This window comes from Embiotoca jacksoni, unplaced genomic scaffold (genome assembly GCF_022577435.1).
Source record: "Embiotoca jacksoni isolate LCO1_2020_lvr unplaced genomic scaffold, fEmbJac1.0.p SCAF_16, whole genome shotgun sequence".
NCBI classification, from domain to species: Eukaryota; Metazoa; Chordata; class Actinopteri; family Embiotocidae; genus Embiotoca; species Embiotoca jacksoni.
Genome location: NW_027185296.1, coordinates 2,785,439 through 2,812,241, shown reverse-complemented (window position 1 = coordinate 2,812,241; position 26,803 = coordinate 2,785,439). Strand labels below are relative to the sequence as shown.

The following is a 26,803-nucleotide window of genomic DNA, read 5'->3' as shown; positions in this document are numbered from 1 at the left end:
TTGTTTGTGCTTGTACCATGTACGAAGTGAGTCTCAGTCCAAAGAGAGGGACAATATATTTTAGGCGATATGTTTTTCACAGCCTGTCATTTTAAAAGATGTCAAAGCTCATCAGAAAATCTCTCCCTTGTTTTGTTTCTGCATGATTTGAACTAATACGTCTGCAGCTGTATATGTCCATGTGCAACTGTGACAGATGGGTGTGATGAGATCGTACTTAACAGGCTGCAGTTCCCCTTTCTCGCTCGCCTTCTTCCTCTCGTCTGCCTCCCGTTCTCTTTGGGAACATACAGATTGGGTTTGCCTGTCAGAAGTGTTTGATCAGAATAGTCTGCTGAGGATCTTTGCTTTGAACGGACTCACAGCTGTGACGAGTTTCTCTTCTGTTGTTTAGGCCATTACTGTATAGAGGCTAAAATCTGCTCTTAGAAAAGCTGGAACACTTTGTGTGCTTGTTCCATTTTTATATGTGGAGGCAGATTGCATGCTGCTTCTGAGAAGTATAGGGTTGTTTGTCAGTATGGAGCCCAATCTGTAGATCTATGTGGCTAAAAATATTTCCACATGCGACTGTGCACACGCCGATGTAAACACGTCTGTGTCTATTTACTGCCCTCCCATCGCACTTTCCCAGTTTGACAGGTGTACTTTCTGATCTCTGCTGTTTGCCACACTTTGAGGTGAAGAGGACAAGCCGCTTCAGGACATCAGGGGGATGGTATGAATTTATCATGGGAGGCAGAAGAGTCACAGAGAGACGATGTGGCATGGGGCTGTCGCTCTACTCGTCTTCACAAGCCTGTCATCGGTTTCTGATGAATTATTCATCTTTTTCATTCATTTCTTCAAAATTGATCACAGAATCAGGGTTCGGCTTGCCCGCTTGAGTCGGCCTGTATGACAGCATACCTCCTCTCCTTCAAAGACATCCTGCCTGCTTCCCTCTGTCCTTCATTGTATACACGCATATCGTAACTATCTTTCAAAGGATTTTCTTTTCACCCATCTCGCTTTTGTCTCACAATGAACCACCTCATCTGAACCACTTTCAGTGGATCTCCTGACCGTATCAGTGTGTAGAAGGTAGCGTCGGCATGTCAGAGTAAACAGTTTCAAAAGAGCCTGTGAATAATTTGTACGTGTCAGACTGCAGCTGCGGTTATGTCTGTTTGCATGGAGGTTTTTTTCTGTTTTTTTTTTTTGCGGTGCAGTGTGTGCTTCTTACTCTCTCCAGCATGCTGTTTCATCCCAGTACATCCAATGCTGAGTTCCTGTGTGATGTCAAAACAGATCTATGTTTAATGTGCAGGCAGGGCCCAATTATCCGGTGCCCGTAGCTATACCTAGAGACTTTGAAGAAACCCCTTCGCATGCCAGATGAAAGGCCACAATGGCGTAATCCGCCTCAGACCTGATTGGTGAGATGCCGTGGCACGGTGATCCCCTGGAAGGACACTGATGGCTCACCCCTCACGCTTGAATCGTGGACATTTGGCTGTTTGCTTTGGAGTGAATCTCCCCCTAAAGAGTTATTTGAGTCTCTATCTTGGTTTCGTTTTCATTTCACAAGCTGAAAATCTGAGATGACTCTGTCAAGAGCAGAGTGAGCATGAGCCTCTTCATCCCTCTTTCCCCTCTCTTCCCCCCGGAGGCCTTTAGGGAGAGCAGCTGAGTCACGCTCTCCTCCCTCTCTTCATCTTCAATCTGCTCTTGCTCCTCCTTCCTCCACCTTCCTTCTGTATTGTCTCACTAAGTCTTATCAAGGAGTTGACAACTTGTGTCATTTGCCACGGTTCAGTTAACTCCCTGCAGAGCCTCATCTTCAAGTGTGTGTCTTTTTTGTTTTTCTTGCATTTAGCAGAATTCATGTGCCCGTGTTTACACGTTCACTGTCAGCATACATGTGCACTATTAGGCACTCCTATTAGTGAGAGCTGTTGCATGGACAGCTGCAGTAGCAGCAGCAGCAGCACACTCGGTGATGGAATCTCTTGAGTTGAGATTTACACCAGAGAGATAAGAGAGTGTGGCTGTCAACCACCCAACTGATCACACACACACTCTCACACGCACACACTCACAGTTACAGACCATGTTACTCTGAAGTGCCTCACTTTTGACAAATCCATTTCTAAGGCTGTCTTTCTTCCATGGCTCTGTCAGGATGTATAATCCCTCATCACCTTCCCTAAACCATCCCACATCTCTACTTTCTGTTTTCATCTGTCATGCTGTAAATAAAAATAAAAAAAATACCCTCTGTACTTCTTTCATTTCTATTTATAATTTCATTTTGCATACTCTACTGCTTTCTTCTGTCTGGTTGAAGGCATCCCTGCTCTCTAATCTTTTGTTTCTCTTCCTTTTGTTGAATCCTTTGTTGTTTTTGTTTTTTACATGGTCAGCACCTTTATACATACTTCTCTTTTCTGCCCTCTCCTTCCTCTCTTCAAATGCTTGACTTCTTTTAACAAGAGGCTTGTTGTCGAATTAGCTAATCTCTCAGAAGACATGGCACAAATGTAGAATCTATTTCTTCTGCTACTTCAGCTCAAAGCTATAAACAGGAGCTGCTTCCCACACAAAACTAACATAACATTTCCTCATTAATTAAATTACTTAACAAAGAGGAAATAAGGGATGATTTTATAATTTTGTGGCTTAACAAATGAATGACTATCTCCACAGATTTTGTGCAGTGATTTGTGTGACTGCAGAGCGCCGAACGTGATGTAGAAATTTGAAGACTAATCAACAATTTGCTGTTATGAGACTCTTTTTGTGTCTCTGTGCCACAAGAGTAGAATCAGTTCCAGCCTGAATGATTGCTTGAGATCCGATAATTGCCTCAAAATTGTTCCTGTAATTAACACTCTTGGATAATTACACCAGAATCCCAGACCCTGTCTTGGCTGCAGCGAGATTAAAGCTGAGTAATGGAGAGATAGCAAGTGGACCGGGCATAGTGGCGGTTCCTAACGGCACAGGATTAGAGGGTGGGACAGTGAAGTAGGCCATACAAACAGGCTCAGCTGAAATATGGACAACAGGCCATAACATAGACAGAGCTGTATTGCCCAGTACATTTCATCAGCGTGTAATTGTGCCGTAATCCCAGACCAGACTCTGTCAGACAGGGATAATTACTGGTTAGGGACACTTGTGGATTTTGCTATTTCCACCTTGATGCTCCATCGCAAGACTTTGATGTCACATGTGCCCTATTTTATCAGAAATGACATTTCTGTGCAAGATTTATCTGCTCGTGTTTGACATGTTATTGAAAAATGAGTCCATTCTAGTGTTTTTCTGCATTTCTAGGACACAATTTGACAGATAACCACTGTCTAAATGTCACGAATATTGATATATTTTTCTTTTTGAAAAACAGGTTGACAGGCAACAATCTTGTTTTTACAATGCTGGTTTATATTTCATTTATTATAGCCATGGAAGAACGACAAGAGGGAGAGACGTGTTTTTATACTCTATGGTATTGTGGATTTTCTGAGAAGCCTTATTGCTGGGTGCAAATTAAAGGTCTAAAACTGGAGCAAGTAAGTAATTTCTTAAAGATTAAAAGAAGCAAGAAGACAATTACTGAGAGATGATAATGAAAAAATGGAGGAACTCTGGCTTACCTTACACCTTGGGAGTGTGTCCAAATTTGAAGGCCTGTTCTCAGGAATGAGACAGGAAAAATATTTAAAGCAGTAGTTTTATTTCTGCTTGCTCCTCCACAATGCACTATGAAACCATATCAATATAGAAAATGTTGAAATTGGCAGAAAACTAAAACTGCGAACATTTATGTTAGTTAATAGCAACCAAGCTGGACGACTCTTTCAGACCTTTAGCCCAATGCAGGAGGGATTTAATGAGACTTACGACATGAAATGACTTAAAATAACAACACAGCACTATTGAGTCTTTCCTTTCGCTTTTGGTGAAAATGATGAGCTCGTGCAGTTCAGAGTCAGTGAGGAGTGAACAGGAAAAGGAGTGAGGAAGAGGTCACGAATGCCAGCCAGCATTATAGGTGAGGCAAAGAAGAATGCTTCAAATTGTAAATGTTTGCTCTTGAAGGGCTTTAATACTTTATTTCACGTTTCAGCCTCAATACTACAAAAAAAAGGGGGGCAGCCTGGCTCCATCCAAAAATAACAAAATAAATGTACCAGTGGAAAAACTAACATTATTTTTTTTTAACATTTTGAACAGATTAACCAAACAGGCTTTGCCTTATTGCCCATGCTCGATACGAAGATAAGGCTAGTAGCTTGTTAGCTTAGCCTAACATAACGACTGGAAACGTGGACGAAACACAAACAGTGTAAAAACCTAAATTGATGGTTTAAGAGTGCTATTTCTTTTAACCTCCTCGAGGGGACGGTGAGATTCTTTAAAAAAAACACAACCACAATGTCATATAGTTGCACTTTGTTGCTTTTGTATGTTAAACATTTTATACGTAGCATGTGAATTAGTTTTTTTTTTTTTTTTTTTTGCATTTCCAGTCTTAAGCGAAGCTGTTTCCTCTTTTGCTGTTTCCTCCTTCACCGTTTCATCCTCTTCACTGTTTCCTCCTTCACTGTTTCCTCCTTCACCGTTTCATCCTCTTCACTGTTTCATCTTTCACCTTTTCATCCTCTTCACTGTTTCCTCCTTCACTGTTTCTTCCTTCACTGTTTCCTCCTCAGCTGCAGATCATCTGGTGTCATAACTTCAGGGGTCCTTTTTTTCGCAGGACCAGCAAACACCCCTGACAACCAAAGTCACCTCCACAGAGTACAGTATGTGTTGTCACAGGACAAGCTGTGCGTGTTACAGCATGAGGCCATTTCACTGAATTTTTGTACTTGTGAACATTCAAGGAGAAGTCCTTACCAACTCCCCTTGAATGTACTAAGTATATCTTCTTGATGTCCGAGGTTTTCTCTTCTTTCATGAACTTGTTTAAAATTTTACGAGTCATTTTATGTCTGTTATATTTGATAAGAGCTGACGAACTGTGATCCGTGAGCTGTCTGTCATCATCGATCATCTTGAACTACTGTCACTGTCTTCGAAAAATTTTAGTATCAAGCTGCTAAAGGACTTCCTGTGTTTTATGAATGAGTTATAGTTCCAGCCCCAGTTATGTTTGTGGTTAAGATCTAATTTGAAATATGATAAATGACTCAATTTGTTTCTAGTTTTCACAGACGCAGCCACATAAAAGTGACATTCCCAGGATATATTGAGATAAAGTCATTTGATCATGCTGAGTGTACAGGGACGAAAGGGATTAAGCTGCTATGACTGTTTTTACATTAACAAGGTATTAAATGATCAGCAATAAAGTAAAATTCCCACAGGGAATTATAACGTAAGTCCGCACTTTCTCTGAATCTGACTGAGCTTTTTAGTTTGTTCTTGATCATTGCACCCAACAAAGAGGCAAGCAAATTTATTGAATAGCTTTAGCGTTTAGCAGCTAAAGAGTCAATTATTTTACTTCCAAGTCAGAGGAAACTAAAAACAAATCTGAAGGAGTGAATATTGGACTTACCATTAACCAACAAGTTCACAATATCAATCAAAAAGGTTTAGTGGTTATTCCTGTCTCTCCATCTGGTTTTGGTGATTGCACTTGCCAGAGGACTGAGCAGTTTGAATGCTTTGTAGACATGTGGGTGAAAGCTTAAATTGCTCCAAATGGAGGAAAACCAGTGTCTCAGTTATAAAAGTCTCAGTGAGTGATCTGTGGAAGCTTTTCTAATGAGGCTTTTGACAGTTTATGTTAAACTGACAGTGGCCCAGTCAGCTAGTCTCCTCTTGAACATTGTGGATGGACAGCAGTAGGATCTAATATGATGTGAACTCCGCCGACTCGCAGCTATCTGCTCCGTCTGTCTTTCTGCTTATAACAAGTGCCGTTTTCACTCGGGACCTTCAGCAGCGCGGAGGCTGATCTGCCTGATAACATCAGTGCCTTTCAGAGATGTCTCTTCTTGGTTTATTACATGGACAGAACTTTTTCTCCACCTCACTGCTGTAGAGTGATAAATTATGAATAGATGTGAATCCAGTGGCCCTGCCAGCCAGGCCTGAGGATTACTTTCAATTTGCACAATGCTGCCTTGGCTCCCTCGCTGACTCGCACTGCTAGTCAGACTTCTGTATCAAGGGACCTCCAGGGTAGTATTAGATTGCCACCTGAAACTCGAACCTCGCCAATCAGGTAAAAAGTTTAAGAAATTAAGCTCTATGGATGCTCAATGCACTGTATATAGTTACACGTTGTATGCTCCTTCTTACATGAGAGGAATCGCCTCTTACACTCACTTTCCATCTGCAAGGAACAGGAAACTGCAGTGAATGTGTGACCCCTCTCGGATACTTGTTGACTCCTGATAACCGGCTGTAATTGGCCCTGTTGATGAGCAGGCAGTGAAAGGGAATAGAAAGGACAGGGATCCTTTTAATGAAGCCAATGAGAAGGACATGGAGAGCCTCCGGGCTTCAAGAAGGATTAGAGCAGGCTCCAGCAGATTTTGCCTTATGATGCTTCCACAAGTCTCTCAAACCTGAGGGAAAAAGGCAAGAAACGAGGAGTCAGAATATAGAATGAGAGTTTACATCTTTTGCAGTCATTTGACGTGCTGTAGAAATCTCCTCCTCTGCTACAACTTGATCTTTAGCTGCTCTCCATTCAGAGATGTTGTAAACAGAAGGACTTTGTAAAGGTCAGTGTCCCCAAGACACTAACCTTTTAATATACAACTCACACACACATTCCTCTGCAGATTGAGGACAGTGTGTGTGAATATGCATGCTTGTCTGTCTGTTTCTGTATCTCTGTGCATTCATCCATTTTAATTTGGAACACGTAAATGTGTATGTGTGTGTGTGTGTGTGTGTGTGTGCGTGTGCGTGTGTGTGTGTGATGATGTGAAGTGCATCGACTCAAGCTATAAGTGTGTGATGCCGGCCTAATATGCCCCATCTCCGCCTGTCCTCTCTGGATGTGGCAGGCAGTGTGAGAGTGGCGGAGAGCCGAGCCAATTGGCATGGAAAGAGCCTGGGTTGAAGCGATGGCTGGTGACACGGCAGACAGGCCAGCCAGGCAGGAAATAGATGCCAGGAGAGATACAGATCACGCTCACCTCCACCTCTTGATGACTTTCTCTTTCTGGCCCTTGTCTCTCTGCCATCTATCCAACTACAAACTGCAAAGGGCTGTTGTATTGCAGATAAGCAGCTTTAGTTTTACAACTCTGGGAGAAAAACTTTAAGGGACACAGTGAAATTCTGCTGCTGGTAGCTATTCATTTGAGCAAGAGAAAATTATTTGTATTAACTTTTGACCAAAGGTTGTAACATTTCCATCATTTCCTGAGGGGTAATTTTACTTGGGATTGGAGTCTGCATCGTGATGTATTACTTCCTACATATTTCTAAAGGATAACTGTGCTGAAATGACCCAGTATTAGTTTATTTCTCTGTAAGCAGTGAAGCCAGACAATGAATTGTCACTATTTGTACAAATTTACCACCATGGAGGTCTGCTTTGTCTGATTTAATTGGTAAGTTGGGGAAAACAGTTAAAATGTTTGTGTTATATTTGCCCTCAGCTCTTTATTTCACCAGCATAATAGAAACAGAAGAGAGTGTTGTACATTAATAGGTTGAACAGGTGCCATGCATACTGAACAATTAAAACGGAGGAAATGATAACCAGCCTCTGAAGTTAGGAGTCACAAATTAATGTTTCCAAGACATTACATTTAGTATTTGATGATGTAGCTTTCAAGGGATGTGAATGTCGTTGTTAAGCGGGCTCCAGATGCCTTCAGACTGGATCTTCTTATTCTATCAGCTTATCAGTAATTGCCAGACACAATCAGGGCAGCGACCTAATAACATTTTCATTTTGTGTAAAAACTGCCCGAAAAGATTTGGACAAATGAACATTTTTGGTCTGTTCACTGAGCACAAACAATCCGTCCGTTCTCCCCAATTATGTCCTCTCTGTCCTGGTGGTCTGTCACTTCTCATCCCCGCTGAAGTCGTGTAAGTAGCCCGAGAGGCTCGTGGAGGAGGGCGACTGCTGGTTGACTGACACACTCTGATCATGGGGGCTTAAAGAGAGGATGGCCATTTAATAGGCTTGCTGCCAGTGGCAGCCTGTCCACATAGCAAGCTGGCTGAAAAGACAGACGGGTGACCGATTGGTCGTCGTTCCAGTGTGACGTCCATAAGTGAAGAACAGCAGACCCTCAACGGTTCCAGATGACTGCATATTATTTGTTCCAGTTTAGTGCCAGAATGACATGGCTGCCAATTAAAGGAGCGCCACACTCACTTTTAAACAAGAAACACAATTGCTTTCAGAAGGGTGACTTAAAAGAAAGGTTTGACATATCGGGAAGTGCACTTGTTTGCTGAGAGTTGAAAGGATTGAAGTCCCTCTCATGCCTGTTCGTTAAGTATTAAGCTGGAGCCAGCAGCACAGTTATAACACAACGAGTTTAACAGATCACTCTTTCTCTCTCTCCCACTCTCTTTTCAAACTTTCTTCTTTTCTGCTCTCCTATTTGCATGTTGTTTAGAGCGGTTTTGTTGATCTCCATAATAGAGAAATACAGCGTGTGACTCACCTCTGGACTCCATCTGTTTTCCAGCCTCCACTCGTACACACTGCAGCTATCAGTCCCCACTGTCTTATCCTTTTTTCTTTTATATCAATCGAGAAATTATCAGTGCGATGGGAAACATTCATTTATTCATTATTATTATTTTCGCTTTGGGCTCTCAAGTCTCGAGGGCATGAAATAAATAAGCAGAGGATAAATAAGTCTGCCACCCCTGTAATAGCACAGTAATGAATTACTCTTACAGAACGTTGCTGATGTAAGTGTGCCAGGTTGTGTGTTGATACGATAAAACTGTTTGATTGTTCTGTGAGCCTCAACGAGCATCACTGTGTGTGTGTGTGTGTGTGTGTACGTGGCCGTGGGAGGACGTTTCACCCTGCATTACAGTGATGGCCTGTGGCCGCTCTGAGAGTGGCATCCAACTTAATGTTCTTTGGAGCCACAGATCCCTTTGTGTTAACTCAAAATGACTGCACTCAGAGGGCTCAGATCGCATGGGAGTGTTTGCGTAGGAACCCCAATATTTGCTTTAACCTTCAGCTGTGAACATACTTCAGTGCAAATTGATAAAAAAAGAAAACCAGGTCAGACCCTGTCAACATCGTGAGTTGGTAAGGCATCACAGCCCCAACTATCCGCCTGGAAAAATAATGTCTCAATGAATATTCAGAGCACGTTAAAATAATATTGGACAAAAATAATAGCGTTTATTCAACAAAGTTCCTCCAATAGTGCATTTGTTTTGTAAGGTGAGGCGATAATTTAAGTGTGGAGATATAGCAAGGATGTGTTGTAGTTGTGTCTTGAGTGTCCCTTCTTCTGCTGCCGCCGTGTGAATCATGTCATTATTTGAACTCTTCCTAGAATGGAAACACATCTCAAAGATGCATTGCATTCTGGTCTATTGTGGGTACTGGTATTGAAAAAATATTATCCTCTGTAATGAATCTGCATCTGCATGACTGTTCAATGACAACACAGGATAGTGGGTATAAGTCCTTGTTCTCCTCAGGGAACCTAAAACCTGAATGAGATTTATTGGAGGATATCCGATGTTACAGATCTCAGTAATTCAAAGGGAAAATAAAATAGTGGGAATACTTTTGTTTGTGATTTCTCTGAAATCCTCTCAACAGTTGATATCATAGCCTAAAAACCTTAAACAAGCAAAAGGCTAATAGTATATGAGGTAGTGCCATTGTACAAGCAAAGTTTACATTTTCCATTAATGATATCAGAGATCAGTTTTATAAGACTGTACTGTATTACAAATGATTTATGATTGAATTAGAAGTTTTGAGCCTTGGGTGAATATGACAGCATCAAGAGAACGGGACTCTTTTGTTTCCATTCAAATGCAAGTTTAGTTGGAGGAAATGAGAAAGCCAGACAAAAAAAAGATTTACACCACAGACTCCTGCATGTTGCCTGATAATTTGATTATGAAAACAATAACTCAAGTACAAACTATCCCCAGGTTTCCCCTGAATGACCTGATCACATTTTGCAACATAAAACTATATTACCACGAAAAGAAAGCTATTACAACTTTTAGTACTTAAAATCGGGAACCTTCATATCAACGTTACCATTGAGTTTAATCTTAAATAGTGTGATTAATTGCCCCGTTAATCACACTAATGATCACATAAACATTTTGCAGCTCACATGACTCTTGTTTTGTGGTGTTTGTCTTTCAGTAGGTGCTTTTATTATCAAAAAGGACTTATTATTACAAGCTGACAAGAGTTAATTATGTCTGAAAAGAGAAGTAATAAACACAGGACTGTTTAATCGCTTGGATAAATACACTCAGAGAGACAGGCTGTTGTCAAATGATTTTTAGACCTTGTTTGAAGCAAAACTGGAGCGTCAAAGTTGAATAAATAGTTTTATGGCAACTCAAGTAATAAATCGGTAACTCAGCATGTTACCAGTGCTGCTGCCAGTGTTTAGGGAGGATCATATGTTTGTTTCTCTATGTCTTTGGATATGTGGCTATCACAGCTGCAGGTAAAGTCAAAGTGTCCATGTCAGTGGGTCATGACCACGCAGCATAACGTCATCAATTATTTAGGTTCGTAGAAGCCTTTACGCCCATAAGGCCTGAAACCGTTCTCTCTTATTAAAGATTCATGGCACATGGCAAGACACATTCTTAATCACCCCTTTGTGTCCTTTGGTTTCACTGTTCATGCTTTGCATAGGACAGAAATGCAATTTAAGAATCTCCCTGTAATCCATTATTATAATGAGAATCCCATTTGGCACCTTTAAACTAGTGTTTCATATCAATCTGAATGCGGCGCCGTAGTGTAATGGATATTTCCGACATATCTGATCAGTTAACTGCAGCAGTTTTACTATGCAGGTCCCAAGGATAAAACCCCTTTAAATAACTGGACTGTTTGCATATGATGCCCCGCATCCATCTTCTGATGACTTCTCCTGTCACTTCAATGTCCACAGCTGCTGGAAGAACCTCTGTGTGATCCAATAAATACATACACGCACAGCGCACACTCATGTAAATACACACCAATTCTTCTTCCTTACCTCATAACTACACATACTCACATATGCATACAACACAGGCGCTCATTCTCCATACCAGCACCCCCAGGTTTTTCTTCTTTGCCCAGCGACTGGGTGTCCTTGCCTTTTGTAGGTGGCATCATCCTGCTTGTAACATTAATCCATCACTGCACTGCAAGGTGGAAGTTACAGGGACATTAAAGGGAACAAGCAACTGAATCACATCTATCTCTGGCCTCTTTTCACTCTTACCAAGTGAGTGTGAGTGTGGGTAATGGCCTGTGTGTATGTATGTGTTCCCTGGACCATGCACTGCCATAGGCTTCAGGGCTTCCCTACACAGATTGATGGACACCGACGATGGCTTCTCTCTGTGTAAATGACTAATGTGTTTTCTCTGGGGGACACTTTAACACATACCACAAACACACACACACACTCATAGAGTTGTGCTTATGTAAAGCGTAATGAGTGGGCACGGTAGAAATCAGCGAGTGCAGCCATTAGAGGAGCTTTTGTGGATGTTGTGCCTCGGCCTGTGTGCCTTTTGCAGAGTGAATGGCTACACCTACACACTCTCCAACACACTTCCTGCTCATTTGTCAGCTGTGTTCTACACCTACAGCTTGATTATCAGTCTGGCTGTCTCATACACTTCTGAAGCTGATTCTAAATCAGGACCTTATGATAGATAACCCACCAATTAGATGCCCACCTATGTATGAAGCTTATTAGAGAAGCTTCATACATACATTAATGGAATGTGTAAGATCCAGTTTTGCATCAGCAGTGCCCTCTGGCTAATCCCATCCTAATGTCCTCATGTCAAAACATGTGGAGGCCTCACCATCTATTATTTGGAATAGCCAATAATGATACTGTTTGCATAAGACCATTAGCATAATTTGCTGTCTTTCAGGCCCTAATAGCTGCTGTTCAAACAAAAAGAGGCTGGATAGGAGGTGTGACTGGAAGAAGACTAGTCACAGAAATAATTGATGTAGTGATTTGTTTAAGAAGAGTTGGTGAGAGGAGGTGGTCAAGAAGTGGCAGAACATCTAACGGAGCCCCCTGCTGCTGCAGCTTCACAGCCCACTCCACTCCACTAAATCTGACTCTGCTATCTAACCTGCTTTTAGCTTTTTTTAGTTTAGAAGCCACACTTCTGCTGCTCCATCCCTCTCTCTGGATGTATGCGTGTTTGGATGGTAATTGGTCTGCAGTGAAAGAGCACATGTACATTCACATTCCAGGTCATCTACTCTGCTCCCTGTACTTTAGAGAGTCAGGACTGAGGATGACCCACACTGACTGCAGCTGTAGAGAGCAGACAACTGGCACCCCAAGGGTTGTTTACAACTTTACATGATTATACTTTACAAGACGTTCACATCACATCCATAATCCTGAGCACAAATATCAGAAAACAGAACAGCAATATCTGTTAAAGAAAATGAACATAACAAGACCAACAGGCTCCAGACAAGCTGCACAACAGTGCTTTGAGCTAAATGCTAGCTTTAGCATGCCAACATTTTCAGAATGATGCTGACATGCTGTTTTTTTTTCTTTTGGCAGATTATGTCTACCATATGTAGTATGCATATTAGCATGCATTTATTTGCTAATTACCACAAAATGCAATACAGACTGATGATTTGTAAATGCCATTTTTACCAGATGCTAAAAAGTTGGGGGCTCACCACCGTTTCTACACTTCATCTAGAGGGGAACAGATCTGTAGGAAATTTCATGTTAATCAATCAAACAGTGGTAGAGAAACTTCACTTAAAAAACTGACAACCGCACAGTGGTGCGACAGGAAAAGTTATGAATATTTAATTTGAACCAAAAGGTGGACCAAAATAGATCTGTGATATAAACCAGCTTAATGTCACACACATTGGTGCTGTAATGTAACCACTAAAATCACATCATTTAATCGAAATTTGTGAATAATAACAATTAAATGTGAGTTGAATAAAAACCAAATTTTTAGTTCAGGCTTTGATTCAGCAGGAATATCCTCTTCGCTCTACTTAAAGTTGAATCTGAAGTAAACTTCTGAGGGGAGAAATGTGAAACTCTAAAGAGAGTGGCACTAACAACTAATCAGCACCAATCAGCACATCTGTTTGCATCATCAGCTCTGAACGGTTGTTTACTGTACGACAGATCATGAAAGTAAAGGCATCCACAACAGCCTCTCTTTCAAAGTCTCTCAAATGAAATTTGAATCCCATCATATTCCCAGTCGTTTTTGGTCTGCTACTGCCTAAAGACTGCTCTCAGTTGATACCATGCCATTAAACAGATGTGAACTGAATATTGTAATGTGACTATTTTATGAGGCAGTTGATTCATGTGCACATTAGCATTTAGAAAAAAAGATGTCATGCTTTTCTGAGTTCTTCACTGAAATTTTAATATTCCATGTCACTTTGGTGTTCTTAAGTGTTAGATAGAAATGATAGCGAGTTTCTTGTACAATCTATTTGTAAGAAAATCTTTAAGTCATAGTTCATAGACATTTACTCTACTGTGGCTTTCAAATAAGTTCGAAACATGCCAGTGTGAGTGGCGTCACTGTGCAGGCCAGGTCAGGATTAAACTGTCATCTCTTAGATTTGTATTACTTTCTGTCTTTCGCCATCATGGTAGCACAGTTTGACTCTCTCTCGGTAGTACCTAGTGGAGGACTCAGGTGGTTCATCTCCACAGGGACACAAAAACCTATGTGTACATGTACAAATGTATACATGTGGAAACAAACTGCTGTTTTTCCGGTTATAATTTACCCACGTGTCTCACAAACAACAAATCACTCTTACACTGGAAATTAAATGTGATAATACCCAGATGAGAAAATGTATTAGTTACATTTGCACGTTTTCAGCCTTACAGAAACACTGTCTGCGCTCACAGGCCTTTTCAATGGTACATGTTTTTACATGTCATAGTAGCTCAAGTGTAAATAATAAAATTGACAGCTGAATTCCATTTAGCTACTTCAGTTCGGTGCATGCTGACTCACTGTCACAGTTACATTTAAATAAAAGAGAGCCATCTTTAATGCTATTGGTAACACCTGCTTTTCCTTCTACAAGTCAAGGTGGCTTGTGTGGAAAAAGTCTCGAGCCACCCAATCTCAGTATGATCCAATTCCACTTTATGCCTTTTAAGTAATAATGACAATTATATTAAACTGACTTGCACTTAAAGGGCACAATAAAGTTATCTTTAAGCTCTTTGGCCTTACAAAGTCAGTATTTTTTCTTTTATTTAATAATTTTACAGTCTTGTTTTTAACTGTCAGTGTTGTTAGCTGCAGTGTCCAAAAATATAAAGCTGGTGTGGCGAACAGCATAACACTTTTAACAGAAAAAAGAGCTGTTTCGAATCAATTCATCCCCCTTGTGTATAAATATTGAGGCACCTCCAGAATAGAACATTACTTCAGGCGGTAAAGTTGTTTCTAATAACGTGTGTGAGATGACTAAATGTTGCCTGGCAACAAAAATAATGAAATAAAGCAAACTTACCACTTTGTCTAATGCTATCGGATGTGCGTACAGAATGTACTGACAATGCACTCATATGTAATTAATGTGTTTGACAGTGACAGACAACTACCATCTTTCTATTGTCGCAGTTTTGGCAGCAGTTGACTGGAAACAGGACCAAAACGCAGACTCCAAAACGAAGGAGGTGAAAACACAGAGAGGCAAAAACTATAGACTATCAACTATCTCGCTATAGTAATAAGCATTATTCTATAATAGATTGTTTGTAATGACCATGGTATTTGTAAAATACATGGAAAAACCATCAGTGATATTTTTCAAAAAGCTTTGAGAAAATGAGCAACACCAGCTCAGACAGGTGACAAATGATTCGAGCTCTCAGCTGAGGTCAGAGGCGGGAAGCATACTGACGGCTTCAGAGGACAGGTGCGTTTAAGCTCACTATGAATAATAGGAGATTAGGAACAGCGTTTGAAGCAGCAGGGGAGGGGTATAGGGAGACGTGCAGGTGTCGCCATGACAACATTAAATACCTACAGTATTGTCCTCTCGAAGCCGATGCTCGGATTGGCAGAGCTGCATATTGATTTCGTCTGCAAGGCAGAGCTGGTGTAGTTTTGTTTGGTGAATATCCTGACATTTTACATAACTAAACTTTACTGAAGCGAACAGCATATTTATGCGATGAACCAGATATATAAAATCCTACTATATTCTAGTAATATTAATTATAGTCACTGTTTCTATAGTTTTATCGCTGTTTTTTTACTCTGCTTTTGAAGTGCTGTGTCCTCTTAAAAGTTTTTCTTTATTATCATTTAATGACTTCCTTCCACTACTAAATAGATCAAGTTTTACCACTTGACTCAGTGTGAAACCTCAAGAAATGTATCCTTGTAGAAAAACAAGTGCAAAGGAAATATGAGCACTAAGGGAAAGTGGTTGTCAGTCAGTCAGTCCCCTGTAAGGAGAAACTGTTCTTTCACCTCCATCAGATGAAGGTCAACGGTGACAAGCACCGTTGTACTCCTGCTGCATAATCAAAGAGATGTGACACTGACTGGTGTATTTTTGACTGCAGCTTAATACCAGGTAACAGTAGTCTCTTGGACAGCAGCTCTGTGTGGATCGGCCTGGCGCTGGCAGGAGGGGAAAGAGGGAGAGTGTGCAATGTACTGCTGTACACTACATTGCACACTGCTCTATCCACCTGCTGTTGACCTGTGATGCATTCGTTGCCTGAGGCCTCTGGGCTTATTAGTGAGTGACTGCTACCAGATATGGGTTCGCAAAACCTGGCCATGTGACTGACAGGGAAATTGGAGACATTTTAAAAATGACTGGGGGCCAGCAGATGGGTATGTGTCGGTATAGGGAGGAAGTTTGTGGTTACTGCTGGTTCAGTCACTGCCCACCTGCTGTTTACGGAAAGCAAATGTTGAACTTTTGCAGGAGCTGGTGAGTTGATATTGTTTTTAATGCAGGGTGCATGACCCCACTGTAAATCATGCTGATGAGAATAACGTCAGAATAACTAAAAGCTAAACAAATGTCAACATGCAACCCCCCCCTCCCCGAGAGCAGGAGAGGAAGTCAACCACGGTCATCTGCGCCCCCTGCCTATGGACCACCTTGAAATTAAAGGGCTGTAAAGCCAGATACCACCGAGTGATCCGTGCGTTGGTATCTTTCATGCGGTGGAGCCACTGGAGCGGAGCGTGGTCCGAACAGAGGGTGAATGGGCGTCCCAGGAGGTAGTAACACAGGGAGTCGACCACCCACCAGATGGCCAGGCACTCCTTCTCCACCGTGCTGTACCTGGCCTCCCTCTCCGATAACTTCCAGCTGATGTAAAGAACAGGGCGGTCAACCCCCCGCACCTGCTGGGACAAAACAGCCCCCAGCCCTCTGTTCGATGCATCAGCAGTCTGCAGGGTAAAGGGGAGAGAGAAGTCAGATGTGTGGAGGAGTGGTTCCCCACAAAGAGCCTGTTTCACCCTCTCAAACGCCCACTGGCACTGCTCCGTCCACTGGACCGGATCTGAGGGACCTTCTGTAATAACCCGCCAGCCCCAAAAACCGCCTCACCTCTTTTTTTGTCTGCCTGAGGGCGCACCTGCCCGCCGCCCGAGTGGTACCCCAGATACCGTCCCTCCCTCCGTCCAACTGCACACTTCCCTGGGTTGGCGGTGAGCCCGGCCTGCCTCAGGGACTCCAGCACTGCCCCCACCCGCTGCATATGCTCCGCCCAGGTGGTGCTGTGGATGATAACATCATCCAGGTAGGCGGCAGCATATGCAGCATGCGGACGCAGCACCCAGTCCATGAGGTGTTGGAAAGTGGCCGGGGCACCGAACAACCCAAAGGGAAGTGTGGTAAATTGGTATAACCCAAACGGAGTGGAGAAGGCTGTTTTTTCCTTGGACTCTGGCGAGAGAGGAATCTGCCAGTAGGCCTTGGTTAAATCCAGTGTCGTAAAGAAACGTGCAGTGCCCAGTCGGTCCAGGAGTTCGTTGACCCGGGGCATTGGGTACGCATCAAATCGTGACAGTATCAAGCAGCCAGCAAAGTACATTCACAAAACTATACCGTGGGAAAGGAAATTGTACAGATTCCGTGAATCATCATCTCATAAGCAACTATGGATACAGTCTGTCTGCAGTATCAGCAAATGTAATGTAAATGAGGAAAATTTTCACAGTGAGGTATTAGTTTTGAAAATTACTTTAGAGCCAGAAGCCAGCCCAGTGAGTGAAGAGAACAGACTTACGTTATGATATCAGTGAGCAGAGCTGTATTAAAAATGCGCATTATTTATGTCTGAACCCTGTGAACATCTGTGTTACAAGGTGATTAAATCTCTTAATTCATGGCCGATTTTTTTTTTTGCCACAGTTTTAGATACTGAGAATGTCTGAGAGTTAAGGTGAAATTTGTCAGTGCTTCCAGAACTGCTCCCATGTTGTTGTTTTTTTCGCAGTTACAAAGACCAAAATACAAACACTGCCCATGGGTGCAGAAAGATCTTCTGCTTCCTTGTCTACTGAGCCTTGTTAGACCACTGTGAATGACACAAAATTTGTGGGCAAATTTTATTCGGTGGCAGGTTGGCTAATGGGAATATTCATCTCTGAGCCAGGATGAATTGTAAATTACAGCATGTGTGGAGGTGAGTGACATTAAAGGAGTAATTTAATCATCTGTAATAGTAGCAGGTGACAATTTGAAGGCCTTGAACACAGTTAGTCCTCCTCGGAATGCCAAAATACCTGAACCTGAATGGTTGTGGTGATTTGGTGCATGGTTGTGTGTGTGTGTGTGTGTGTGTGTGTGTGTGTGTATGTGTGTGTGTGTGTGTGTGTGTGTGTGTGTTGTTATATCCCGTTGTGGTCTTAAAAATTATACCCATTCCTTTCTTTAACAGTTATGGATGTCTTTATTGTTATTTTGTAAATAGTGGGCAGTAGCTATGAAAGAAACTGTCTTGTTTCCAGCGTTTTGGTGTGTTTTATGGACGAACGTGTCAGTGAGAGTATGTACATTTATGTGAGGCACAGGAGACGTGGCTTCCCATTGTCTTCTAACACACTGTCGGCTTCATCCTCCAGTTATAACACTACAATGGAATATGTTTTCCGGAGTTACTTTCCAGCCCACTAGTTTGTATTTCACAATGGGTTTATAAAGGGATTACCACTCTGCTGTCAACACCCATCAGCAGACTGAGGCACTGGGTGGGAGAGAGGCATCGTGCGTGTACGTCCGCGAGTGTCATATGAAACCAACTCGCAGGTCAGGCTCGGCCAGCTCCTCTCATGATAGGCCTCCGAGACTCATGCAGATGATGCGATAGACTGAGTTATTGTGATGCACTGAGTCGTAGCCTTCTGCCTCGGTGGGTGACCTTGTCAGGCATTTACTCAAAGACACTAGTGGCTGAATATACTGTGATATACATCTGCCGAATGTTTAGCATCTCCTTGATATTTTATTTAGCCTGTTAACATGCTGATACTTTCTTCCACAGAGCAGTAAGTCTATTTGTTGATATTATGTTCCCTGAAATATATAAATGGGCCATTTGAGTGCATTTTCTGAGCTATTTGCTGCTGAAGCCTTTCAAGAGCCCACGATGGTTCTTGCTTTTCATGCATTTTAAGATTTCTCACGCCAGGTCCTATGAATAAAATGGATTTTCAATTTCCCTGTTTTCATTTACTATGCATAAGATAGAGAGAGCGGCTAGAGAGCAACACAACCATCAGATTTAAAACTGACTCAGCTATTAAGAGATTTTTTTTTTTTTTTGGTGTGTTTAATGGTATATGATCTTAAAACCTGACTGCTTGCTTGGCAAAACCAGCCATTGTGAACCAAACTGTTTCAACTGAATACAGACCCAGTCCTTTGAGGATCTTGGAGCTTGAGCTTTAATTTCACTGCTGTGTTGGATCAATTAAGTTTGTAATTGTAATTCCACTCATTTGAAGTGTTTGATTGCTGCTGTTTAAGGGGAATTGAGTTTAATTAATTTGTCTCACTGTCTTTTGTCTCCCCCTCTCCTTTTTTCTGCTCCCCACCTGTTCTTTTCTTTATCCCTCCCTCTCTTTCCTCAGGTGTCTGGCCCAGTGATTCAACCCCAGGCAGGAGACGGGGGAAGAGGGAGAAAGGAGAGCCATGGGGGTGAGCCAGGGCCAGGATGCAGGCTGGCTCCTGCCTTTCTTATTGTTGCTTCTAATGATCACAGTGTCACACACACAAGGCCAAGGATGTCCCCAGCGTTGCGAGTGCATTGCCAAGCTCAAGACTGTGTCCTGTTATGGCAAACGTCTGTCCGCACTGCCAGACGGAATCCCACCAGACACCAAGATCCTGGACTTAAGTGGGAATAAACTTCGTTGGGTGGAGCATGGTGACCTGCTTCCATACCCACGTCTTGAAAAGCTGGACCTGAGCGAGAACATGATCAGCGTCCTGGAACCGAATGCTTTTTCTAGTCTCCAGAACCTGCAATCGCTTTCACTGAGGGGTAACCAGTTGAAGCTGGTCCCCATGGGGGCTTTCTCACATCTCTCCAATTTAACTTTATTGGACCTTAGTGGGAATAAGATTGTAATTCTTTTGGACTTTACTTTCCAAGACTTGAAAAGTCTAAAGAACTTGGAAGTTGGAGACAATGACCTGGTTTATATCTCTAACAAGGCCTTTCTGGGTCTAGTGGGACTGAGAGAGTTGACAATTGAGAGGTGCAACCTGACATCGGTGTCCAGCCAGTCTTTGTCTTACCTGCATAACTTGATGACTCTACGGCTCCGCTACCTCAGTATCTCCACCTTAGAGGACCAGAACTTCCGGAGGCTGGGAAACCTGAGAGGTCTCGAGATTGACCATTGGCCCTTTTTGGAATACATCTCCCCGCACAGCCTACAGGGTCTCAACTTGTCATGGCTGTCTATTACGCACACCAACATCACCTCTGTGCCCACTTCTGCCCTGCGCAGTCTGGCTCACCTCACCAGCCTCAACCTCTCCTACAACCCTATCTCTGTGTTGGAGTCCTGGGCACTGCGGGACCTCATCAGGCTAAAGGAGCTGCATCTTGTCAATACTAACCTGGTCATAGTGCAGCCATACGCGCTTGGTGGTCTAAGGCAAATCCACCTTCTTAACCTCTCCACTAACAGCTTGGTGACCCTGGAAGAGGGAGCCTTTCAGTCTGTCAACACTCTGGAGACGCTGCGTTTGGATGGAAACCCTTTGGCCTGCGACTGCCGCTTGCTCTGGATCCTTCAGCGCAGGAAGACCCTCAATTTTGACGGTGCTTCCCCTGTCTGTCAGACACCTGTTGAAGTGCAAGGAAGGGCTCTCAACGCTTTCTCTGACTCGGCTCTCTTTGACCACTTCACTTGCCAGAAGCCCAAAATCCGCAACAGGAAGCTGCAGCAGATATCTGCCCGCGAGGGGCAGGTAGTGTCATTCATTTGCAGAGCAGAAGGTGAGCCAACACCAGTGATATTCTGGATTTCTCCTCAGCGCCGCCGAATTACCACAAAGAGCAGTGGCCGCCTAACTGTATTACCAGATGGCACACTAGAAATACGGTATGCCCAGGTAACAGACAGTGGAACATACATCTGCATAGCCAGCAATGCTGGTGGAAATGACACCTACTTTGCCACACTTACAGTAAGCGGGCTGCCTCTAGATGCAGCCCTCATGGCCAATCGTACCTACTACGCCGGGGATCTTAATGACACAAATCTGAATGATACCAGAGTCTTCTTGAAGTTCACTCTGGACCTCAAGACGATCCTCATATCGACAGCTATGGGCTGTATCATGTTCCTGGGAGTGGTCCTGTTCTGTTTCATTCTGCTCTTTGTGTGGAGTCGAGGGAGAGGACAGCACAAAAACAACTTCTCAGTAGAATATTCTTTCAGAAAAGTGGAAGGACCTGCAGCCAGTGGAGGACAGGGTGGAGCACGCAAGTTCAACATGAAAATGATTTGATTGTTCAGAACTCCTTTTCTTTTCAGGATTCTCTCCACAATACTGTTTACAAGCAGTCACAAACTAAGACATAAAGGGTTATTGAAGACATTAAAGTTGGGCTTGAAACATATGAAAATCAATTATTTATAGGACATTTTACTGATACAAGGTTTTGTTATGGTAAAAATTACTATATGTATGAAAAAAGGCAGTCGGTGAGGCTTTGATAGTATTTCTACTGCTTTTTGTTGTGTGCTCACATTATTGTGCAGAGTAAATCTAGATGGCTCACAATGTTGAATAGACTGTTAAAAGACAAAGCAACAAAAGCACTCCTTTCAGTCTTTAACATCTTCAAAGCTCTTGCCAACTTCCTCTTCCCTACAAGGAACTCTGTCCTCTTCATCTTTGTAAAAGACTTCACCTCTCTGCTCCATCTGAGGCAATTCGTGCACTCTATCTCCAAACTGATGGATACACAATACCAGGGTGGTGCTCCGTGAATGCCAAGGACTTGCCAATATGTGTTTGAATAGTTCCAGCTATATACTGCATATTTAGACTCATTTGCAATCATGACTTGAAGGCATTTTGCTGACAGTGGGTTTGTACAGACTCGATTACACCAAGTGACCACACTCTGCAACACTGCCAATTTGACCACAAAGCACCATGTAATATCACTGTCAGTCCAGTGGTGTGGTGGAGAAAAGTTACTTCTCACTGGCTAAAGGTTGGTGAAAGATGTTTTAAACAAAAATGGGATTTTGCAGATAAAGCTACAAATGGGACCCAATGCACAGTCATGTGGTGACAAATCAGTACCTGCAAATGCACATTTGCTAGTTAGATTTTCCATTGTTTTTCAGTAACTCTGTACAAGAATTTTCATCTGAAAAAAACTAACTGTATGTAAAAATGAATGCATGTACAGAGTTGGCTTCTTACCTTTAATAACTTGTGGTATTTGTAAATTGAACATTTTGTTGGGATGCCTTCATCCCAAACGTTGTATAGGTAGAATATAAACTGTATAAGATGTATTATATATTTTCTAATAATTGACCTTGAAATCCTTGTCGTTGTTTATAGTACCGTTGAGTGATTAATCAGATTTTACTGTTCAGCTGTAACTAAACTGTTAAAGTCTCTTTTTGAAATAAGTGATATCCAGTCCAGTTATAAGCAGAGCTCCTACAGTCTACCTAAAACATGCCCGCTCTGCTCCGTGAGCTCACACAACACATCATGAAGGACATCAGGTTTCAGTTCAGTTCTCTATTTTTGGCTGTAAATGTGACAGTGGGGAGGATCTGCTCACCAGCAGGTGAAGGGGCTAAGTGGGTTCTCATCAGGACTTCGATGTGTTCGAGACGTGCAGTGAAAATGCTAATGTGAGAAAGACCTTGCCCAAAGGTCAAAATGAAACTGAGCTAGAGAGGAGGAGTTACGATATACTGGAAAGACCTGAGCAGTGTAACAGCAAATGACTGCATGCTAACTCTGAGCAACATAAGCCATAAGAGAGGTGTATGATGTGGTAAAATTAGAAGTGATTTAGAGTAAAATGTAAACATTTGGGATCAAGAGAAGGATAAAATAGGTCAACTCTTTACACCATTCAAACTCTAAGGCATAACTCTTCATCTGTAGGTTCAGCTGGGAACCAATACCATCAGTTCACAAACCCGCTCCTTCTGTTTCACTTCAACTCTTGCATTTACAACAGTGTTGCTCTGCTGCCCTCTGTTGGCTGACTTTTCCACTATTCTTATTTTAACATCACCAAACTGTAGATTTAATAGTAAGCACTGTATTCTAAATTCAGAGATGACTGACCTTTTAGCTGGAAATGAAAATACATTTAAATATTCCTGAAACAGCAAACCCTGCCACTCTTCTAAAAAAATGGTAAAGACTGGAACTAGAATAGAGAGTGACCTCATTTAGTGTTCATCTACACAGTATATACACTGCACAACACATTTTACAAACAAAATCCTTCATAATGAACTGTGAATATGTTCCTGGACTGATTTAACATCAGTTAAGCTTCTTCATTGTATTTTTTCACTCGTAATTTCCTTGTTTTTTGCCGAATTCATCCTGTAAATATGGAAAACCATCGTGTCTGGAAATTGTACTAGACTGTTTTGTATTGTTTTGTTTTATATTAAAAAAAAAATGAAGCACACTGTTTATAAAGCATGTGATATAATCTGCTATGATGATGTCTTGTCTCCCATTTTATAATAGCAGTTATCTGGTCTCAGTCTTTATGGTGGCAGTCTGAGAAGTACATTGATCATTGAGTCTACAATAGACCTATGACCCCCCCCCCCCCCACTGTGAAATTTGTGTTGCAAATGCTGTGTTTTCTGTCTCCCCAGGGGTTTGCCATATTTTGATTAAAAAAAATTAAAAAAAAGGAAAAAAAGAAGTTTAAATCAGAAGGATCGGTGCACTCTCTACTCGACACATAAAAGATATACTGTTTAGAAGAAAACTCGTCATCATGACTCACTTTAGTTGATGATAAAAGCATGACATATTGTATGAGGCGGGTTATATTGTTTATTTTCTATGCATTCATCAAAAGTTACAAAAATAAATGAAATCTTTTGTGAGCAGATAAAAGCAGCTTTGCATTCACACTTTTATGTGTTGTTTGTTTGTCATGGGCTTAATGCTTCTGTTTAACCATGCAGCTACTGTGACTGTATGGTAATTTGTGTAGGTTTAAAACCAGACTTACCAACATTATTCATCACTGGGAAAGTAAGATGATATTGTGCTGCTTTGAGTGGGAGCTGTTCAAGTCAGTGACAAATAAAAACCAGTGTGCAGTCCAGGGACGGCTGAAGGAGGAGAAGTTCAGCACCCAGTACACCCAGTGATCCAAGCTTCATGATAATCATGTTTTGGTTATAGTTACTTGGATGTTTGACTTTTACTTACTATTTAGTTTGAATATAAAACTCAGGGTTCACGTTTATCCTTTAAAGGGGAAATTTTCTCTCCTCTCATCTTAAATTTGAGTTTAACACGTGTATGTACGAGAAGATTTTGTGACATAAATACTAGCTTGGAAGACGGCAGTGTTCCGGTATGCAACTCATCTTAACTTATCACAGCACTTAGGTGTCATCTGGAAACTAAAGGCCTACAGTGCACATACACTCAACATTTTGGGTTTTGTAATAGAGATGTATTGTTTTTCCATTTTGTCTAGTAGATAATATTTGAAAATTATATTTGCACGTTAATTTTAATCATTATCAACAAGGTAATTTGACTTGTATGTTTGAAGATGATCTTGAAAATACATTTTTGTACGAGGGTGAGCTGAACAGGTAATGACTTACAAAGATGTTGCACTGCCACGAGCCTCCACAATGCCATCAGTGTGTGATCTGGCACAGATGACAGCCTCTGCTAGAAACATGAACATCATTCTTTCAAAAGAGTTTCCCTGACACATTGAACCAAACAAGTCACTATGGACGTATTTGGTTCACATCATAATTCACATAATGTTTGTTAAACCACCAACAGCTCGTGCCTTGTGGATGCTCATATTGTCATGGCAGACATCACTCGCACTAGCAGATGTTTCATCCATAGATGAAGGTGATCAGTCAGATTAACTTTGATTCCCTCTCAGGAGACAGGTGAACCCAAATCAGGAAGACACGTCCAATAACAGAGGCACCAGATCCCGTCACTGTGTGGGTCTGACATTCACGCGAATGCAATTTTCTTGGTATTTACCACTCTTGTATCCCCTCCCCCCTCCCACACACCTTATCAAGAAGATGGTAAAGAATGACTCACTTGAGAATATGACATCTTTCCACACCTCTGTAGAGCGGTGTGGTTTTTGCACCTGTCCGATGTATTAAATATGTGTTAAACTTGATCTGCTCATCAATGATCTTAGACATCAAAGTCATCTGGGCCTGCTCAGCACTATTATACAAGGAATGTCAAGATGTGAACTGCTTCATTGTACCACACAATGCCCAACGTAGAAGCCTAACATTTGTTATGATTCTCTGCTCAATTATTCAGGTGTTTCTTGGGATGTGTTACGAATGTAATGGCTTCTTACCACTCGTTGACCACTTTTATTCTGAAATTGGGGGGACAGATCTTAAAGAATTGTGGTTTATATGAACAAACATAATTAACATTATGGTGGGGTGGGGAGCTCTTCTTCTTTGTCACAATCTTGGCATGATTAACATTAGCTAATGATATACTGAAGGCACTGCAAATACTCTAAAGGTCATTGTTGTCATGTGGCTATGACTAAGCATCACTGTGCATTACAGATTACACTGCTGGGTGTCTAAAATCTTCCTCCTCGTGAGGAGAGCTTTCAATAAAACCCTGTTAAAAATTGTTACCCCCCCTCCCACACACACGCACACGCACACGCACACCTTTTGGTAAGTTCTGACTGTGGGTATCTATGCAGAGGTGAGGATCTCTAAAGAGAAATTATGCATGCTACCAAAATTTCAGATGAGCCACTGAGAGATGTGTGTCATCAGCCGAGTATTATACACCAGAATCCCACCATGAAGTTACATCATTCACCAGATGGGTCTGCCCTGCCTTGTATCCATTTAATAATGTATTGCCTTGGAGTAGATAGCAGTGGTAAAATGTACAATGTGCCCTCCCCTCCAGCACCTCTTTCATTTAGTGAAGACAGGAAATGATGTCAGAATGCACTTTGACAGAGATAGAGAGCTTCTGCTTCACCAAAGCTATTTCCAGCTGTACGATAGGAACATCGATTGGGTGGCTGAAATGATGTAACGTAGCCTCTGTATGTGGGTGTGTGGGTAGGAATCACACATTTTTTTTATGACCATGGGGTTTAAATGTCATGGTCTAAATGGGATTATAGTGGTTAGCAGTTGTTGAACCAACAATTCACCTTCAAAGAATGTGTGCGCTTCTTTTTATCTGCTTGCAGAGCAGTAGATAAGATGAAAACAGTCACTTGCAAAAGCACAGTCACTTAACTGTGCTGTGAGGAGGCAGTTTATTAATTTATGATTAATGAATATTCATTTGTGTTTTACATTCAATCCCTGTAGAAACATTTATAAGTTGGATGTTAAATCAGCTGAAACTTGATGACACTATGAGCTCCAGGTTTACTTCATTCTTCATATGACATATGTCATGTAATTCACCACTTGAATTTACAACTTTGAATCATAATCCAATGACTAGACTTTCTGAGTAATTAGTTTCAACCCAGAAGATTCAGTATCACTGGTGAAGTACAGTGTCTCCTGCCGTATTGGCTTGTTGATGGTGAGGCTGTAAAAGGATAAAAAGATATTGTTAACAAATTGTAAGACCAGGTAGCCAGTTATAAGACTTGTATCCAGGTGACACATGACAATCCAGATTTTAAAGACAAAGCTTTTTTTTATTGGTTCAAAAACACAAAATACTAGACCTTCAAAACCTATGAAACTGTTTTACGATGAATAACACAAATTAAGCAACAGAGCAAACATAAAAACAATATTGGTGCTGGTTATAGTTACGTTTCCCATTAGACCGAAACAGGGATCATGCAGGAATTAT

General features: G+C 41.8%; 1 protein-coding gene across 1 annotated transcript in view; it reads left to right on the top strand.

The window, feature by feature from the left end:
- lingo3a (leucine rich repeat and Ig domain containing 3a) overlaps nucleotides 1–23,413 on the top strand; it is a 34,178-nt gene extending 10,765 nt beyond the window's left edge. Inside the window, exon 2 of the mRNA XM_069150245.1 lies at nucleotides 19,315–23,413. Coding sequence (XP_069006346.1) covers nucleotides 19,376–21,208 — 1,833 coding nt within the window. The 5' untranslated portion in view covers nucleotides 19,315–19,375 and the 3' untranslated portion in view covers nucleotides 21,209–23,413. The remainder of the gene's footprint in view (nucleotides 1–19,314) is intronic.
- Nucleotides 23,414–26,803: the final 3,390 nt, after the last annotated feature.